The sequence below is a fragment of the Piliocolobus tephrosceles genome, chromosome 3, assembly GCF_002776525.5.
Source record: "Piliocolobus tephrosceles isolate RC106 chromosome 3, ASM277652v3, whole genome shotgun sequence".
In the NCBI taxonomy this organism is placed as follows: domain Eukaryota; kingdom Metazoa; phylum Chordata; class Mammalia; order Primates; family Cercopithecidae; genus Piliocolobus; species Piliocolobus tephrosceles.
In genome coordinates, this window is record NC_045436.1 from 21,388,438 (window position 1) to 21,409,125 (window position 20,688).

The 20,688-nt window shown below is 36.2% G+C and overlaps 1 protein-coding gene across 9 annotated transcripts in view; it reads left to right on the plus strand.

Annotated features, from left to right (window-relative positions):
• DDX60 (DExD/H-box helicase 60) overlaps positions 1-20,688 on the plus strand; it is a 145,119-nt gene that overhangs the window by 25,994 nt on the left and 98,437 nt on the right. For all 9 annotated transcript variants that reach the window (XM_023228678.2, XM_023228685.2, XM_023228650.2 and 6 more), the window contains 10 exons: positions 1,470-1,628; positions 5,016-5,157; positions 6,130-6,285; positions 7,954-8,059; positions 8,522-8,637; positions 9,860-10,020; positions 13,227-13,482; positions 17,921-18,087; positions 18,593-18,751; positions 20,020-20,169. In XM_023228678.2, coding sequence (XP_023084446.2) covers positions 1,470-1,628; positions 5,016-5,157; positions 6,130-6,285; positions 7,954-8,059; positions 8,522-8,637; positions 9,860-10,020; positions 13,227-13,482; positions 17,921-18,087; positions 18,593-18,751; positions 20,020-20,169 — 1,572 coding nt within the window. The remainder of the gene's footprint in view (positions 1-1,469; positions 1,629-5,015; positions 5,158-6,129; positions 6,286-7,953; positions 8,060-8,521; positions 8,638-9,859; positions 10,021-13,226; positions 13,483-17,920; positions 18,088-18,592; positions 18,752-20,019; positions 20,170-20,688) is intronic.

Here is a 20,688-nt window from a genome sequence, read left to right on the forward strand (position 1 = left end):
TTTTTTTTTTTTTTTTTTTTTTTTTTGAGGCGGAGTCTCGCTCTGTCCCCAGGCTGGAGTGAAGTGGCGCGATCTAGGCTCATTGCAAGCTCCGCCTCCCGGGTTCACGCCATTCTCCTGCCTCAGCCTCCCGAGTAGCTGGGACTACAGGTGCCCGCTACCACGCCCAGCTAATTTTTTGTATTTTTAGTAGAGACGGGGTTTCACCGTGTTAGCCAGGATGGTCTTGATCTCCTGACCTCGTGATCCGCCCGCCTCGACCTCCCAAAGTGCTGGGATTACAGGCGTGAGCCACCGCGCCCGGCCCCAAACTGTCTTTTAAAAGAACATTCCTACTGTAGCGTCTTGGCATCATCCTAGCTGGAGAGATACTAAAGTTTTTAACCTTATTTATGGCCAATAGGGTCCATTCAGACTCCGTTGGCCAGTCTGGATTCCTTTCCCCAATATACAGTTGTCTCTACGTATATGTGCTTATGTGCTTATGGATGTGCATGTTTACACATACACACACACACACACACTCAGACACATGCGTATACATACTATTCTGTATACAATCTACCTACTGGGGGATTCAGAAACGTTCAAGGCTCATTATCTTTTACTTAGCATCCTTATAATTGTTTTTCCAATTATCAGACTGAATATATTTTTAGTGAAACATTTTTTTCACAACTAGATATAGTATTTTAAATCACTCTCACAAAAATGATACTAAGATTTTTCAGATATATTACCATCCTGGTGTCCTCGCCCTGGTCATTTTCAATATTACATTTAAAATATGATGCCTTGGATGGAATAGAGCATTTAATGTGTGGCTCCATCAAGGTAGAGTCCTGTGAAATTACGACTTCATTAGTTGCTCTATCAGCTTTGTAGAGTTTGGCTTAACTAAAAATCCTGAAAAATGTTTTATTTTAACTGCTATTCAGCCGGCAGCTTCCCGTTCCACTTACCTCACATCTGTATAAATGCAGTAGAGTTTATGTTATAAAGAAAAGGAAAGTCTTAAAAAATGTAGAATGAAAAATGTAATGATTCAGCTGGGCACAGTGGCTCACACTAGTGATCCTAGCACTTTGGGAGGCCGAAGCGGGTGGGTTACCTGAGGTCAGGAGTTCGAGACCAGCCTGGCCATGGTGAAACCCCACCTCTACTAAAAATACAAAACTTAGCTGGGCATGGTGGCAGGTACCTATAATCCCAGCTACTTGGGAGGCTGAGGCAGGAGAATCACTTGAACCTGGGGTCGGAGGTTGCCGTGAGCTGAGATTGTGCCACTTCACTCCAGCCTGGGTGAAAAAGCAAAACTCTGTCTCAAAAAAAAAAAAAAAAAAAAAAAAAAAGGAATAATTCATGATTCCTGCACAGCAAAGGTGGCTGCCAGCTTCTGTGGTCCTATATGCTTATTATGCAGTATCACATTCTGCTGTTCTCTGGCTTACCTTCTTTATTTTATTCAGGTGAACAGTAATTGCTTAACCCTGCAGGAAATGGAAGATTTGTGTAAACTGCATTGTCTCACTGTGGTTTTTCTACTCCATCTGCCTCTTTCTCAAAGAGCTTGTGCTAGAGTCGTCGCTTCCCATTGGGCTAAGGACATGAAGCCTTTGTTACAAATGGTAAATGGATTTTCTTTATTAGTTTACTATTTTTGTGTTTTGAATGTTTGGTAGATAAAAACTGCAGTAACTTTAAAAATTCCCTTTTTTGGGACTACTGTTAGCCCCTTGAGGGCTATGAAGTTTAATGGGCTGTATCAATCACTTTCTAATTTCAGCATCTGTGTTTAGGAGAACTAACAAATAGCATAATATATATATAACCTAAGGAAAAGCCTCTCTGTTTTTCCTTTGTTAAATCTCTGCCAAGATCAGATTTTCGTGTTATCAACCATAGTTGATGGTTGGTGATCACTGTGGTTTAAGAGGAACTGAAGAAATCAATGTAATAGTTTATTACTTTCAACTGTTATAGAGAATATTTAGAGACAATTTGGAGATTTTAGGAAAATAGAAGCAAAAACAGAAGAAAAACTTCCCTGGAGGACCACCACTTTAATCAATGCGGATAACTGTTAACATTTTGGTTTATTCTTTTTATTTTAAATGCATATATTTTTCTGATGTTTTATTGTTTCTTATATTGGAGCTCTCTATATATACCTATATATTTTTTTCCTTCATGTTTTTCTGTTTTCTTTCACAATATTAGGATCATTTTTTAATGGCTACTAGTTATGTTTTAGTACCATGCTTTACTTACCCATTTCTCTATTATGGAATATTTAGAAGACTTTGATGGTTGTATTATATATGCTGTTATTCTCTTTGTATATAAGCCTTTTCCTTTAATTTGGGGTTATTGATTTTGGCTTGAGAGCTAGAAATGGGATTAAAGGAACAATTGGCACGAACTTTTATTAAGGATCATGATACATATACTGAAAATGTTCAACAAAAGCATTTTATGACCAATTAAGTAGGAAGCCAGTCCACAAACATTTAGTGCATGGTGCTAATCACTGGGATAGAGTGAGAAAAATAAAAACATATTTACCCTTCCCACTCCAACCCCTTCATAGAGCTACATTTTCCGGAGAAGATAGATACTAAATTTTAAAAGTAATTATAAGGACAGAACCTTAGAATGCTTTATAATCTGATAATAACAAGATCCAACGTAGTCTGAAAACAATGGTTCTTCTTAAGAAAGAAAGAGATGTGGGGCACAGTGGCTCACGCCTGTAATCCCAACACTTTGGGAGGCTGAGGTGGGTGGATCATAAGGTCAGGAGATTGAGACCATCCTGGCTAACATGGTGAAACCCCATCTCTACTAAAAAATACAAAAAAATTAGCCAGGCACGGTGGTGGGCACCTGTAGTCCTAGCTACTTGGGAGGCTGAGGCAGGAGAATGGCATGAACCTGGGAGTGGAGGTTGCAGTGATCCGAGATTGCGCCATTGCACTCCAGCCTTGGAGGCAGAGTGAGACTCCATCTCAAAAAAAAAAAAAAAAAAAAAGAAATGAAGGGAAATGAAGTGACTCAAGTCCTGGAGGAAGAGAAAGAGTTAGCAGGATGGAGAGAAGATGAAACTGGATTCTAGGGCATGAAGCAGCATGTGTAATTATCCTGAGGATGGTATAACCGAGGAACTGAGATACATCTATCATAGCAGGGGTAGGAAAAATATGGGAAAGTGATGAAGCTGAAGAGGCAGGTAAGAGACAAGTCACATAGGATTCTGTAGGCCCTGTTAAGAGAATGGAGATGTAACTTGATAGAAGCACAGTGAGGATCCACTGGATGGTTTCAAATGGATGTGTGGCACTTGCATTTGCAAACACTTTCCCTGGCTTGCAATGCAAAGAGTGCATTGGAGAGGCAAAACGGGGGATTTGGGGGAATTAGGTGGCTATTACCTCAGTCATGTAAGTGTTGATGGTGTTAGGGACCAGCAAGAGGTAAGTAGGGATGAATAGCAGTGGGCAATTTTAAAAGTTATTTAAGGTGAAGAATGACAAGTTGAGTGTTTGAGTGTGGGTAATGAGGGAAAGGAAGGAGTCAAGTAATTCCTAGACCCCTGGCTTCAGCATTTGTGGGGATGCTGCCATTGTATGAAAGGCATATAAGTGGGGAAGGATCATGAGTTTCTTTTTTGGAAATACCGAGTTTAAAGTGCCAAAGAAATGTCCACATGGAGATATCTAGTAAACAATTTGAAATAATGGTTTGGACTTAGAAGGGTGGAATTGGGCTGGAGATAAAGTTTAGGAATCATTACTCTGAATGTTAATTGATGCTCTGCTTAAGAGGTGAAATTATTTTGGAAGAGAGATATGGTAAGAGAGCTGAGGACAGGGAGCTCAAATATTCCAATATTAAACACTTAATTATGGGTTGAGACGTTGGCAAAAGACACCGAGAAGGAACTACTTAGATAAATGAGAATAAAATCAAGGAGAATGGGTTTTCCTGAAGATAAAAGGAACTGGGCAGTTCAAAAGGTGGATGTGGTTAATAGTATCAGCTGCTATAGAAGACTGTAATAGGTTGAGGACTGAAAATACATTGGTTTTGATGAAACGGAGCTCACTGTTGATCATAATTAAGAGGCTAAGGTCTAGGTTATACTTTTAGCTAAGAGAAAACATTAGTTTTTAATTAGACATAACAATAATCCTCTTATGTCCTCATTTTGCAAAGGAAAAACTTGGACTCAGCTATGTGGTCCATGAGCACAGCTAATGAGTGATCAAGTTGAGATCTGACTTCACTCTGTCCAGCTTCCAAATATTTGCCCTATGGAGTAACAGCTGATCAGCCCATAGTCAGCCATCCTTCCTGCCTTTTCCATACTCCATGCCTGATTTTTGTTAACACTCTGTAGCGTGAAGTGTAATTTCATGTATCCCCTAATCTTTTCACAATAAAAGAAATTTTTGACATTTTTTGAGGCCTCTTGAGAAAGCAACTAAGCAAATTGTGGAAGGGATTGTTCCATGAGGTTTACTCTGAATCTTGAAGCATGGAGACCAACCAGGTAGGTGGATGGGAATCTTAAAAGTTTGAAGGATTCAGCATCTTCTAGGTCACTCAAACACAATTTTTTAAAATGCTCTTTGGACCTAAAAGTTAAATCTGAACATATTACAATCTAAATAAAGAACAGAAGCACATTTCAAAGCAGAAGTATTTCTGTAGCTTTGGGATTCTATCTGTGGGTAACAGTGTGAGAAAAATACTATTTTAAGAGTCAAATGCAGATTTCCTTGATTCAGGATAAATAACTATACAAAATGCATTTTTGGATCAGTTTGTATTTTATTTTATGCTTTAATTCCTTAAGGTGTAAAGCATTCACCATTACCCAGCCTGAATGGGCTTACATTAACAAGAATTGGAACGACCCTGTCCACTGCCTTTTAGTTCAGAAGCATATGAACCCTATAGTTTATTGCTAATATGAATATTGCCAATAACTTGGTTTTCTTTTCAATTTTCAGAAAAAATGGTGTGAATATTTCATCTTAAGAAATATACATACTTTTGAATTTTGGAATCTGAATTTAATTCACCTTTCTGACTTAAGTGATGAGCTTTTGTTGAAGAATATTGCTTTTTACTATGAAAATGAAAACGTAAAAGGTACCATCTCAGTATATTATAATCATTATACTTCCATCCACAGATAAACTTTATAAGGAATTTAAAACTACAAAATAATTTTTCTGTACTTCCAACATATAACATAGCAATTATTTTCATCTTTGTTCCCATATGTATGTAATATTTTAGTTGAAGTCAGAGGGAATGCTGTATTTTAAAATATGTTTTTCACTTAATATTACATTGAAAGTATTTCAGGAGAAAATACATGTTTTTGTGTCCAGCATTTTCAAATTTCAAAAGTTGAACTTTTCATTTAAATGCACGCATAATATTTCTTCATAAAATTTAATTAGTTTAATTATTTCACTACTATTGCGATATTTATGAAATTTAATTTTTTTCTAAAAGATAAGGCTAATTTATATGTTTTTATATGTAATTTGTTTTTCTTTCTTTAAAATCTTTTCTTAGGGTAAGGTTTCTGATGTTTCCTGATAGTAAAACCAAATGATAGAAAACAAAAACATATTTGGACAGAACTCTAACTGATTGAACCTTATTGAAGCTTGGACCGCTTTGATGTGGTTCCTTCATATTGTAATCATTGTAATGAATTAACTGCATATAAACTTAACAATCCTTTACTAATTTTCTCATCTCTCAAAAATTAAAGTTTTTATTCTGTTTTGTTGGTTGTAAAGTTATGTGTGGCATAACATTTTTGTTACCTTAAAGAATAGTTAAATGTTCACGATGCATTTTGTGAGATAATATACTTACGAAGTTAATACTTAGTTATTAAAATGAAAAACAAGGTAAACTTTATGATCTGTATCTTGTAGTCAACACTAGTGACCATTTTCGTTTATGTCCAGTGTGGAAGTCATCAAAAATTTCACTATGTGGAAAGTATTTCAGAATTCCATGAATTTACCCAAAATGTGACTAATGATTCTTTGTGTGGGTGTGGATGGCTTCTACTATTTAGTGTTTTTAATTGTTATGTAGGCCTACATTTGAATTTGGGAGATACCATTATGAAAGATTATGAATATCTCTGGAATACCGTATCAAAGTTGGTCGGAGACTTTGAGGTTGGACAGCCATTTCCTCTGAAAACAACAAAATTTTGTTTTCTTGAAAAGAAACCATCACCAATCAAAGGTAATAAATTTCTCAATTAATCTGAAATGAAAACATTATTCCTCTGAAAATGTTTAGGAAATACCACTAATTCAATGCTGCAAGTATAAATAATTTTCTGGCACTTGAATTTTAATAATAAAAATAAATTACCTTTATTCTTATATCCTGGGAGTGGTATGCTATCACTATAATTATGAAGATTTACATTTTGCTTATAATTAATATTGTTTCAATTAAAAAACACAGCCAAATATGTGTGACTTCCATTTCCAGCAATATGGCAGTTATAGGTCAACAGAAAAATCTCTTTGTGTAAAGCACTTGAGATGCTGAATAAGAGACACCAAACATCTTTTTATATCATTATAGCTAAGCTCAAAACATCCTAGGGGCTGAAAAATTTAGGGAAGGCCACATGGGCTCTCCACCTCTTTTAGGCAGCAAGTTGCAGGGGCTTAAATAAGAAAGGATCCAAACAAACACAGGCGCAGGCAGCACCAGGAGGATCCCAGGCAGAGCAATGGTGGTTTACCGGGAATCATGAACCAGACATTCAATAGAATACAAAGTCATTCATTTGTCTATTATCATCTTATACGTGATATGTAATATCTATCTATCTATCTATCTATCTATCTATCTATCTATCTATCTATCTCGTGTGTGTGTGTGTGTGTGTATGTGTATAAAATCAAGGAGGACCCAAAAGAATATTGTAATCATATCAAATAATTTCATTACCATCTTCCCTACATTTTTTTAATTTCATTTCATGAAAGTCTATATATATGTGTGTGTATATGTATATAGATATATATTCTCTGAGGCTTCCATCGTCAAACTCTTTGTCTTATAATAAGGAATAATAAAAGGAATTCACATTTGAAAATAAAAGGCATAGGTATTTTTCTTTATCTTCCTTCCTCCCTCCGTCCCTCCTTCCCTCCCTCCCTGCTTGCCTTTCTTTCCTTCCTTCCTTCCTTTCTTCCTTTCTTTCTTCCTTTCTTCCTTTCTTTCCTTTCTTCCTTTCTTTCCTTTCTTTCTTTCTCTCTCTTTCTTTTCTTTTCTTTCTTTCTTTCTTTCTCCTTCCCTCCTTCCTTCCATCTTTCCTCCTTTCTCCTTCCCTCCTTACCTCCTTCCTTCCTTTTTCTCTTTCTTTCTTTCTTTCTTTCTTTCTTTCTTTCTTTCTTTCTTTCTTTCTTCCTTCCTTCCTTCCTTCCTTCCTTCCTTCCTTCCTTTGCCCGTCCATCCTTCCTTCTTTCCTTTCTTTGCCCGTCCTTCCTTCCTTCCTTCCTTCCTTCCTTCCTTCCTTCCTTCCTTCCTTCCTTCCTTCCTTCCTTCCTTCCTTCTTTCCATCTACCTACCTATCTGATTTATCCATCTATCATCTGTCTACTTACCCATCCATGCATCCATCCATCCATCCATCCATGCATCCATTCACCTACCCATCCCCCATGCATATCCACGTATATGCCAAAATGCTGTCTAATTCTTTATACTCTACTGTGTTCCAAAGTGTTTTACTATGGGAAAAAACTTTATGAGAAGGGCTGAACTTGATACATGTAAATAAGATTAATGTAAAATGTTTTTAATGTGAGTTTTAGAAAATAATATGTAATATTCCTGTCTGAAAGTTTTACATTTGACCTTGTCTCAATTTTTTTTTTTTTTTGTTTACAGACAGCGCCAATGAAATGGTGCCCAATTTGGGTTTTATTCCAATGTCGTCTTTTGTGGTTGATAAATTTGCTGGAGATATTTTGAAAGATTTGCCTTTTCTAAAGAGGTATAAGACCAAAACTGTGCCTCAATAAATACTTGTATGGAATACATGAGTTACTCAACAAGGATTATTTGAAATGCAGATGATTAGAGTACATTACATGTAGTATGTATGTGTAATACATAATGAATTTAAAATCAAAATTTTCAATGCCTTTTGGCCATTACCATGTAAAAATCTGTATAGTTTTTAATCTTAGAATAAGTCACTACAGCTGCATATTTTAAATTAATGAATTAATGAATGCATATTAATTGATGTTGATGGGACTGTCAGAGACGTGGAGTAGATTTTGATTTATTAAACCTCTAATAAACTGCTCTTTGGATTCCACCACCCACATCATATTGCAGAAAGAAGAAGGGGAGCTATGATTTTCAAAAATATTATAAAATAAAATCTGTGCTGTGTTATATTTAGAAGTGTGCAACTTAAAATATGCTTTTTTTTTTTTTTGTCTCGCAGTGATGATCCTATTGTTACTTCACTGGTTAAACAAAAGGAATTTGATGAACTTGTGCACTGGCATTCTCATAAACCTCTGAGTGATGATTATGACAGGTCCAAGTGTCAGTTTGATGGTGAGCTCTGTGACTCTAGTGAAATAAATTTAAATCTACTTTACTCTCTGCCTTTTGTTTTATAGTGGAAAATTATATCATGAGACACAAATTAAATTTTTTTGAATAAAAATAGTCTACAAGATATTTAGATGTGCATTGGGAAAGATGGTAATGAAAAATTCTCTTTTTCTTCTATGATAGTCATATGCATGTAGATATATATGTGTTTTAGGAGGAAGTGCTAGAAGTTGTTTTAAGGAAAGATGGTTTGTAGTTTAAGCAATATATGTATTCCTTGGAGTCAAATATATTGAGACCATAGTATTTCAAGCAGTTTTCACTGTTTCATACCCCCCGATTGGCTGCATGGAATAAGCACCAGCATTCTATCTGCCTTCATGCTCAGGGTGGTTGAAACTACAAAAGGAGGCCCATGAAACCGCTAACAGTGGATCAACAGAGACTGAATTTAGGATCTTGTCTTCATCTCAACTTTCTGTATCCCTATGCTTACCCCCAGCCCCCTTAGAGTTGACAAGACTTACTCTGAGAATAATCTAGGAGTAGGCATATCAAGTATGCTCTTATGAAGTACTTATTAACCTGGGTGTGTAAAAAATGACCAAGGTGTTGGGGGGAATACTTTAGACGAACCATTAACATGCTTCAGAGTGGTTTGGTTTGATGTATATATTTACAGACATAGAAAAATTAGCTTAGTTATTTCATTTCTGTGAGTATTATGGAGGTAAGAGAGTAAGGCATACCTTGATTACTGGACTTGTTACATTATTAGATTTTACCATTTTAGCTGCCATGCTCTGGGCTCTGGCTCTGTGGCTATGGTCTGGAGTAAGGATTTTTTCTATCCAGTGATTCAAGAAGCCAGAATATCTTAGATGGTTGTCTTCTTGCCTCTGCCTCTACCTTCTTCTTAAACTAATTCACAGGGCAGAGGACATACGTAATGCCTGGAATCTGTCATTTTTTTTGTTGCACCCTGATGCCTGATTTAGGAGGTAGACCATGAAAGTGTGTTTTGTCACTTCCACCCTTTGAATAAGAGAAGGAACTATTATCCATAGATAACCTGATTTTACATTCTCTCTTTAAGAAAGATAATAAGATTAAATTACTTTTCTACTAATTTAACTAGTGGATATGGGATAATATGAAGAATTGATGAGAATGCTATTGAAAAACTATAATAAAGTTACATTTTAAGTCTTTTCTTTTTCAGAAAAATCTAGAGACCCTCGTGTTCTTAGATCTGTGCAAAAGTATCATGTTTTCCAACGGTTTTATGGGAATTCATTAGAAACAGTCTCTTCGAAAATCATCGTGACTCAAACTATTAAGTCAAAGAAGGATTTTAGTGGGCCCAAGAGCAAAAAGGCACACGTAAGTTCTATACATTCTATCAAATTAAAAAAAATTTCTTTTTCTTTTCTCAAGTTCGTATTTCTTATCCCTTTGGTGGTTTCTTTTTATATAATGCTTTTTCTTTATATATATATATAAATATATAATATATATATATGCATGTATTTTTATATATGATTACTTATTCTTTTACCTCTTGCTGAAAAAGCCTAACCTGCATAAAAAAGTTATAATGGTATTCTATACATAATAACATATGTATCTATTTGAAGAATAATTAAGTGACTAAAGTTTTGAGTTTAGAAATTTTAAACTAACATTAAAAATAGAGGTGTTCGGGCCGGGCGCGGTGGCTCAAGCCTGTAATCCTAGCACTTTGGGAGGCTGAGACGGGTGGATCACGAGGTCAGGAGATCGAGACCATCCTGGCTAACACGGTGAAACCCCGTCTCTACTAAAAAATACAAAAAAACTAGCCGGGCGAGGTGGCAGGCGCCTGTAGTCCCAGCTACTCGGGAGGCTGAGGCAGGAGAATGACGTGAACCCGGGAGGCGGAGTTTGCAGTGAGCCAAGATTGCGCCACTGCACTCCAGCCTGGGCAACAAGGCGAGACTCCATCTCAAAAAAGTAAATAAATAAAAAAAATAAAAAGAGAGTTGTTCATTAGTTAATGACAGTGAAAATCTTTTTCATATAAGTAGTAAAAATAGATATGAAATGTTTATCTACTTTTTTTCTAAATTATAAAGAGTGTTTACACTTTTCCAAAGTATTTAAATGATTGATTAATCCACTACATTTTGTGAGTGGAAGGTTAGAATTGTCCATTTCCTCTTTCTGTGTAGGTTGGACTCCTGCAACCTTACCTTTTTCCTTCTTGGAATGTCATTTTTCTACTCTTTTCCCAGGAGACGTAACTGTGGAATGGAATACAAGGAGTAGATAAGAAAAGTTCCAGTCTGTTTCTGGAATAATAATACTAATAGTTTATGATCTAAAATTATCACTTGATAATTCCTGCAACATTAATGTCTAAGTATAGATATTTTTATTTTAAAACTGAATTTTCTGATTATTTGACTTTAGAGACAGGCCATAAAGGTTTCCATCTTAAACAAATGGAAAAGTCATCAGGCTTTAGTATCTTTCTGTGGGCCTCAAAGTTGGGGATTTGGTAATGGCATTTATTTTCACAAAAAGTTTCTCTCGAGATGAAAGGTTTTAATATATTAGAGAAAGTACCAACTTAACAAAACCAATCACAGATAAAGGTATTTGTCACATATCTACCTTAATAAATTGAAATAAACATGGTGAAGTTATCAGGAATGAAATGTATGAAGACCTCAAAAAATATTTTTATTCTCACTTCTGAATAATTACGTTTGTGAAAATTTTGGCAAGATCAGGAAAATGTGCATCTCTTTGTCAAGCCTTCAGTGGACATTTCAGAACTCCAAGAGACAGATAGTTCATCAATTCAAGGACTTATCAAAAAAGCTCTTGTATTTTCTACTCAAGATAACATTAAAAAAAATCACAAATTACTCTAAAAGGTTCTCAGACATTCTATGAAGGCTCTATTCTTCAACTGCTTCAAAAGTTTAAGCAGTTGGGCTGTCCCATCTTTTGTTTTAAGAGCTAAAGAGAACCTCTCTGAGCTCAACTATGTAATCATTGTTTCTCTCCTCCTTTTCATTTTTATAGCCAATTGTCAGTGAGACTATTTAATTGAACATTTACTTTTTTATTTATGGGTGACAAAAAGCTACTGCTTTTCAGTTATGTTTGCTGTTGTTTTGAGAGATGTTATGAAATGGTAAATTTGCAGAAATTCTTGTCACATAATACAATGTATGAAAATAGAAAAATCTACATGGCAAAGGGTCAAAGGTAACCCTTGTACTATTGAGACAGAACCATGCTAAATTGGCCCAACACAGCAAATTAGGAAGACTAAACACTGGGAAAGCTGAAATATTATTGATTAGAATGATTTGTTTCTAATTTAGAGAGTGATGACAACTAAAATTGACTTCATTATAGGCAGGCATTTACATATTAATTTCGTGACTAACAAGAAGAGTGGAAGATGTGTTGGAATCCTTTTGCTAATACAACAATTCTCTAATTTGTCTTTGTAGATGAATGAGTCAGGTTGGTAAAAGCATGGTAAAAGTGGGCCCATACTATGTTTAAGTTAATTGGAAGTGCTTATTGAGGAAGGTAAAATCAGTTGTATTTGTGTTGTTCCTCTTATCCACTCCTCTTCTTCCTCTTTCCTTATTCACTCATCAAACATTATGGACTAAATGCTCTGTGCTTGAGACGTACAGACAACAAAGGCACATTCCTGTCTCAGGATCTCAATCAAGAGAGGAGGAATGGCAAGTGAAATTACAGCTACAGTTTGTGCTAATGAGTGCTTCAATAGATGTCTGAGCAGAGGAAGAATACATGACTTAGACTTGGGAGAGTCAGGGAAAGCTTCATGGAGGAAATACATTAAACAAGTAGAGAATAGGGAGGTGATATGGGAAGAATGGAAGAGGACAGGCGATTCCAGAGGGAGCAGCAGATATCATAGCTTGGAGACATGAAAAGAGAGGCGGCCTCTTGTCTCTGATTTTGTGACATTAACTCTTCTTCTTCTTCTTCTTTTTTTTTTCTCTGAGACAGTCCTGCTCCATCGCCCAGGCTGGAGTGCAGTGGCCCAATCTCAGCTCACAGCAACCTCTGCCCCCGGGTTCAAGGGATTCTTATGCCTCAGCCTCGCAAGTAACTGGGACTACAGGAGTTTGCCACCATGCCCAGCTAATTTTTGTGTTTTTAGTAGATAAGAGGTTTCACCATGTTGCCCAGGCTGGTTTGAAACCCCTGGTTTCAGGTGATCCGCCAGCCTCAGCCTCCGAAAGTGCTGGATTACAGGTGTCAACCACCATGCCTGGCAGCATTTACTCTTTTATTTATAAACCACACCACTTACAAATCTAGAAAATTATCTACAGAGAGCCTTTATACTCCCTAAATTAAATTGTCATAAGTTATAAATTAACACAGGCTTAATTTCCGAAAGAAAAAAAAGAAATTTTTCACATCTACTTAAAATGGGATGATAGTCAAAGTCATCAATACACCCTTAATATTGTCTCATTCATGACCTCTTATCTTAGAATATTTTCAACTTATTTTAAGAGATGCTTTTTTTTTTTCCTTTGGGGCAGGAGACCAAGGCTGAAATAATTGCTAGAGAGAATAAGAAAAGGTTATTTGCCAAGGAAGAACAAAAGGAAGAGCAAAAGTGGAATGCTTTGTCATTTTCTATTGAAGAGCAAATGAAAGAGAATTTACACTCTGGAATAAAGAACCTGGAAGACTTTTTGAAATCCTGTAAAAGTAGCTCTGTGAAACTTCGGGTTGAAATGGTGGGGTTAACTGCTTGCTTGAAAGCCTGGAGAGAACATTGCCGAAGTGAAGAAGGTATGTGATTCTGTTTTCTTATTTTGGTGAGTTGGAGAATTAATACAAATGTCATGATGATAGTTGCCATTTATTAACTGGAAATTTACATTAGAAGACTTACGTGCACTATCTTATTTTATGTGTTATTACCTTTAATATGTTCTAAGACCCACAGTGGTTGCCTGAAATTGTGGATAGTACCAAATGCCATGTATACTGTTTTGTCCTATGCATACATATGTATGATAAACTTTAATTTCTAAATTAGGTACAGTAAGAGATTAACAACAATAACTAATAATAAGATAGAATAATTACAACAATATACTATAATAAAAGTTATGTAAATATGGTCTCTCTTCCTCAAAATACCTTATTGTACTATACTCACCCCTTTTCTTCTTGTGAGAATGTGAGATGGTAAAATGGCTACATGATGAGGTGAAGTGAGGTAAATGATGAACGCTATTGTTGACCTTCTGATGATACAACAGAAGGAGGATCATCTGCTTCAGGTGATCCTTGCGTCATTAAGCCATGATGGAGTGAATGACTGATGTTAGGAGCAGACGATATTGATGATTGGGGTCCTCCATGGTTGAAAGAGTTTTGCTGAAATCTTTTAGAAGAATAACATTAGCAGTAACTGTTGTCACTTTTTTTTTTGGAGGGGGGATGGAGTCTCACTCTGTCACCCAGGCTGGAGTACAGTGGTACCATCTTGGCTCAGTGCAACCTCCACTTCCTGGGTTCAAGCAATTCTTCTGCCTCAACCTTTTGAGTAGCTGGGACTACAGGTGCACGCCACCATGCCCAGCTAATTTTTGTATTTTTAGTAGAGACGAGGTTTCACCATATTGGCCAGGCTGGTCTTGAACTCCTGACTTTGCGATCCACCCACCACGGCCTCCCAAAGTGCTGGGATTATAGGCATGAGCCATCGTGCCTGGCCACTGTTGTCACTCTTTAACTCATCAAAGTGTTTCTGTGAAGGTTGCAATTCTTTTGTGATTTTTATGGGTGACTTTAATGCTGTATTCCATCTGAGAATTGTATTCCATATTTTTTCTTTTAATATCTATGTAATTTGAAACACTTCAGCAAATTCAGGTTCTGCTTCAGGTTCTTCTTCATCTTCCTCTCTAGATGACTCAATAAGTTCTTCCATTTCCTCATTTGTTAACATTTCCTAATGAACTTCAATATGTTGTTTCACTTCTTTATCAAACACGTTGGCAAATCTCTCTCTATCAATTAGTCTTTCTGCATGAATTATTTTCCTAACTTCTCCATTGATCCCCAAGAAGTCTTGAAAATCACTCAGGACTTCACTCCATACATTCTTCCAGCAGGCATTTCTAGTTTTTTGGTTAAATTAATCCATTGCATCTTTGGAGAGGGTTATTGCATCAGCAATAGTGAATAATTTCCAGCACCTTATCATGTCCAGATTAGGGTCTGCATCAATTGCTGATTGAATGTAATCAAACACTAGGCAGGTGTATGTGGCTTTGACAAACTGAATGATGCTGTAGTCAAGGCACTGAAGCAGTGAGTTTGTATTTAGAGGTAAAAATACAATCTCAATATTTTCATTTTCAACAAAAACAGATTTGGGATGGCTAGGTGCATTGTCTAGTATTCTAAGCTTTCCTCTTTCAAGTATTTTTTCACTTCTGGGAAGAAGCATTGGTAGAACCATTCCATAAAAATGTTGACTGTCATTCACACTTTCTGATTATGTTGCCAGAACACAAGCAGATAATTTTTGCTTTTGTTTTTGAGAGTGTATGGCTTCTTCATTCTGCATGCTATGCCTCTCTTTATTATATGCACTGCAGCATTGCCACCTGGCACCAGTGTTAATCTGTCCTTCCATGTTTTATGTCTTGGTGCCTCCTTTGGACTTTTAAGAATGTAGGTTCTACTGGGCATCTTCTTGCAGAAGAGCCTGGTTTCATCACAATTAAAACCTTGCTTTGGATGGTATCCTTTCTTTCTAACCAACTTCTTCAACTCTGCCAGAAATGTGGCAGCAGCTTCTTCACTGGCAGATGGAGCCTCTTCAGTCAGTAGTTTTTTGTTTTGTTTTGTTTTGTTTTGTTTTGTTTTGTTTTGTTTTTGAGACGGAGCCTTGCTCTGTCGGGACCAGACTGGAGTGCAGTGGCACGATCTTGGCTCACTGCAACCTCCGCCTCCTGGGTTCAAGCGATTCTGCTGCCTCAGCCTCCCGAGTAGCTGGAACTACATGCACATGCCACCATGCCCAACTAATTTTTGTATTTTTACTACAGATAGGATTTCACCATGTTGGCATGTTGGCCAGGATCATTGATCTCTTGACCTCATGATCCGCCCACCTTGGCTTTTCAAATTGCTGGGTTTATAAGCATAAGCCACTGCACCTGGCCCTCTTCAGTATTTTTTTGCACTTCTCAGTCGAAACCTATTCCCAAATTTGTTTAACCATCCTATATTTGAAGAAAATGGGTCATTGTCACTCGTTTTGGAGGATGCCTTGCTGAAGTCTTCATACAGATTCAATGCTTTCAGGTGCAACATGTTTCCATCACCTGGAAAATATTTTCTATTTATGCCTTCCACCTTCTATCTTAACTAAGTGCTTATCAAACACTGTGGCGAAAACTTTTGCCATTTGAGGTGCAACAGAAAAAATAGCACAGATTTCTTTTTTCTTCTTCACAACTTAATGGATAAAAGATTGTTCTGAGTGTAGATCTTAGCAACCTCAGCATGTGAGTTTTTCTTTACTTATTAAGTCAAGAACTTTCATGTTTTCACTTAAAGCACTTTATGGCTTCTTTTTTGGCACGTCTGAATTGCCAACATCACTTATTTTGCAGTTTGGGGCCATTTTAATAAAGAAGGATTATTGAACACCAACACTGAGGCATCAGTGCAGTCAATCTGATCATCAGGTGGCTATTAAGTAACTAATGGAACATGGTATCTACAGTGTGAACATGGGGGACAAAGGAAGGATTCATGTCCTGAGCAGGACAAAGTGAGACGGTGCGATATTTCATCACACAACTCAAAATGGTGTGCAATTTAAAAACATATGAATTATGTATTTGTGGAATTTTTCATTTAATAATTTTGAACCACAGTTTAGCTTAGATCCCTGACACCACCAATAAAAGGAAAATTTTGTATTTTATCAATGAGTAATGAAATCTCAGAGAGGGTCCAAAGGGCAAATATATAGCACATTCATAAGCACCTTCAAAGACAGGTGCAAAAAGAACAACTTATAAAGTTGGGGACATGGTTAAGGGAACCAACAAAAACGATGAGACACCCAGGAAGAATCTGTCATTCACCTTTGAGACCAATGAGTAAACATTTCCTTTTTGGGTAACACTGTATTCATGCTTCCCTGGCACACTGAGTTCTTCCAAAGCTGTTGTGGGTACCATGTGCTCTACTTTACAATGTCCATAACAGGTAGTAAAAGAGAAAAGAAGAGGCAGAAAGAGGAAGATACAGCTGAAATGGGATCACATCAAGATGTGTAAACTCACAGCAAGTGAAATGATCTTGTTCCATAATACCTCCAAACTGACAGCTCTTCTGAGCAATCCTAGTTGATCTGTCAGTTTTGAGCCATCTCCACACTTTGATCCATTTAACACCTGACCTCCATGTTCTCTCCAACACCCTGACCCCCCCCCGACCTGTTGTTTCTGCTGCTTAATTGGGAATGATTAAGTGTTATGCATTGTTTTTCTAAGTGAACTGCTCACTTAGAATAATAGTGCATAACAATCAGTATGAACTGTATTACATTTCCTTTGTAGCCTCTTACTGTATTCAGTAGGTGTTAGTTAATATTATTAAATAGGTGAAATATAAATGATTGATTAGAAGAAACCCTGACATAATAAGTATGAAATAATTAGCAGAACAGAGGAACAAAAAGGATATGAATGAATATAAAGCATTGGAGAGAGATTAGCAACATCTAGAATGTGACAGTTGGAAGAGGTGGATTGAATTGAAGGCCTCCAATGATTATACCAAATGCTTATCTGTGGTCAACCATAGGACTCAATAAATGTTGTCAAGGTTTTAACCAGACATTTCAAGTCATAAAGATATTTTTCTTTGAACACAGTAGAGCAAATATGAAAATAAAATATAAATATTTGTTATTCTTCCTAAATTTTTACAAACTTGAGCTTCTTTGATCTTATTTCTATTATGAACTATATATTTTTTCCCAACACTGATGTGGCTGTGTCTCAATAATCCACGGAGATGATGAAGTGTGGATAGTTGAACTTCAATTTTACTTTATTTGGCCCTTTCTACTCCAAAACCTCCACTAATGCCAAGTAAGATAGTGAAGTCATCTAGATGATTAATCTTGGATAATCAGATGAATTGTTTTTGATGGTCTTTATAACAATTTTATTGTTTATTCTTTACCAAGGTAAAACCACGAAAGATTTAAGTATAGCTGTTCAAATGATGAAAAGGATCCACTCCTTGATGGAAAAATACTCAGAACTTTTACAAGAAGATGATCGGCAACTCATAGCCAGATGCCTTAAGTATTTAGGATTTGATGAGTTGGCAAATTCTTTACATCCAACTCAGGTAATATTATCGGAATAGCTCAATTTCAACAGGGTAATAACTAGTTATACATAAAGTGTTTTGCAAATATAGTCATCTCTTCCAGATTTTTTTTTTTTTTTTTTACTGAAAATACTATTATTAGTAGCAATCCAACTGCCCAATCTTGAAGTAATGCATAATTAGAAAATTTGTACAAATGCTTACCTGGACAAACATTAAATGCCACATTATCTCTGCAGATCCTTAAAACTAACCGTATACTTAATTCTAGCAAAACATCTCAAAACTATAGTGTGATTATTCAATTGTCTTTAAATATATCAGGTTGTAGCTACAAATATCATGATATATATCTGAAAATCTTGATATCTACTAATTTTTTCTAGTTAAGACGATTTAAAAAATTTAAATTTAAAAGGAGGTAAAATGCTTTTCACATAGAAAGTGCTCAGTAATGTTTTACTTATTTAAATGATATTCTAATTCAATTTCATTTTCAAAATGGAATTTTAAAATAATGCAGGATGCAGAAAATGATGTAAAAGTGAAGAAAAGGAATAAATATTCAGTTGGCATCGGGCCAGCTCGGTTCCAACTGCAATACATGGGCCATTATTTGATACGAGATGAGAGAAAAGACCCAGATCCCAGGGTCCAGGATTTTATTCCCGACACATGGCAGGTAATACTGCAAATGAAACAAAAATTACTGTATTTTTTTTTATTATATGTGATCTCAGAGGTTTCTCATTATTGTGCCTCTACTTATTATATTTGGTATGAACTTGTTGATGTCATTTAAAGATACCTTGTTATTTAAAATGTCAAATGTGGACATTTTTTCCCCATTTAAAGAAAGTGAGATTTTCTTTTATTATATAGACCATTTCCTTGGAGGTACATTAATGGATTCATATGTTTAGCTCTGATGTTATCTCAGTGTCATCCAGCTGTATCATCATGGAGCAGCCTCCAGGTTTTCCCTGTGTCAATAGGATTTCATATGTAAATATATAAATGTGCATAGAGAAATCTGGATAGTTTAAATAGTAGGGACAATTGTTTAGATATTTACACATTGCATCTGTCACCATAGTAGCTATTCTAAAAATGTATATAAAATTAATATTGATGGATATAAAATTTAGAGGAAAAGGATGCATTTCTACATGCATTGAACCATACAAACTTGCTGATAAATTGAACATGTTTACCTACAGAAATGCAATTTTATAGCTTCAGTCTAATAGACTGCCCCCTTCAGAATCTTTCTTATGATGGTGGGGTAGGTTAAAAAATGCATGCCGCCTTTTCATGAATAAGAAGACCGGTTCCTACTTCAGTGCAGGACAAGAGACAGTAATGCTCTCCATTAATTTCATTCACATTGTAACTTTTCTGATGCCCATTTCACTCTGAGGTGTGGCCAGGAGTGGACCGGTTGGGGTTTTGAGTTGTTTTCCCACCTTCAACCCATTACATAGACTTATTATCATTCTTTGAGTAGTCAACATTCTTCGGCTGAAGGGGTGGAGCTCTCTCATCCTGGCATTCTTCTATGTAGAAAGTAGAAGATCAGTAGCAAAATTAAGAATATTTGATGTTTCTTCTCCTCAGCTATTTTTTTCACCATCAGTAATATACATATTTTCTCTTTCTTAGAACTTAGTTTCTCAGCCGCACTTACTGAATAGCAAATAATTACAAGATATTTTCTCAATAAGATCTTTTGTTCGACATCCTCTCCATTTTTCACACATGAAACCCACCTTACAGATGTTTAAAAGCATAAAAATGATCTCTTCTGAGAGAATGGCATGAGACCTTCAGATGTACCTATTGATCCTTTGAGGTTCAGAAAACTGTATTGGAAGTCTATTAATATACTGTCTTTGTTTTGGTAACATATGGTTCACTTTCTTGACGCGAATGGTACTCTGGACCCTGCAGCGAGAGCTCCTTGATGTTGTGGATAAGAATGAGTCTGCAGTGATTGTTGCCCCAACATCCTCAGGCAAAACCTATGCCTCCTACTACTGCATGGAGAAAGTGCTGAAGGAGAGCGATGACGGGGTGGTCGTGTACGTTGCTCCCACAAAGGTAGTGCTCGAGTGACTGTAATATTCTCTTTCATTCCTGAACCTACTCTTCAAAAATGATGAATGTGGTCACATGGTAGATCTAGTTCACTTTATTTTTTAACCTGCATTTTCTAGTTCCAGTGTCTGAAGCTAAAATAACATACATATACACATACACATACATACACACACACACAAACATATACATAAAATAACATATACATATGCAAACTTTAGACATCAGGGGAAAGTCACCAAATATAGGAGACACAATTTTTTTCTGATGCATAAGCAACATTTTCTGTTTTTGCTTCTGATGAATACTTTTTAAATTTCATTTTACTTTAGGTTGAGGTTTATCAGTGAGGTTCGTATGCTGAGTCAACTATCGCAAAGAGAATATGTTAGGGTGTTTAGAGTGGTGGGTTGATGAAAGGGGTTAGTAAGCTTTCTGCACTGAAAGTAGGACACACTTTTAAACAGTTCTTGTTGTCCTCTGATATTTCACCTCTCTCTATTATGTGACTAATGGATCTTT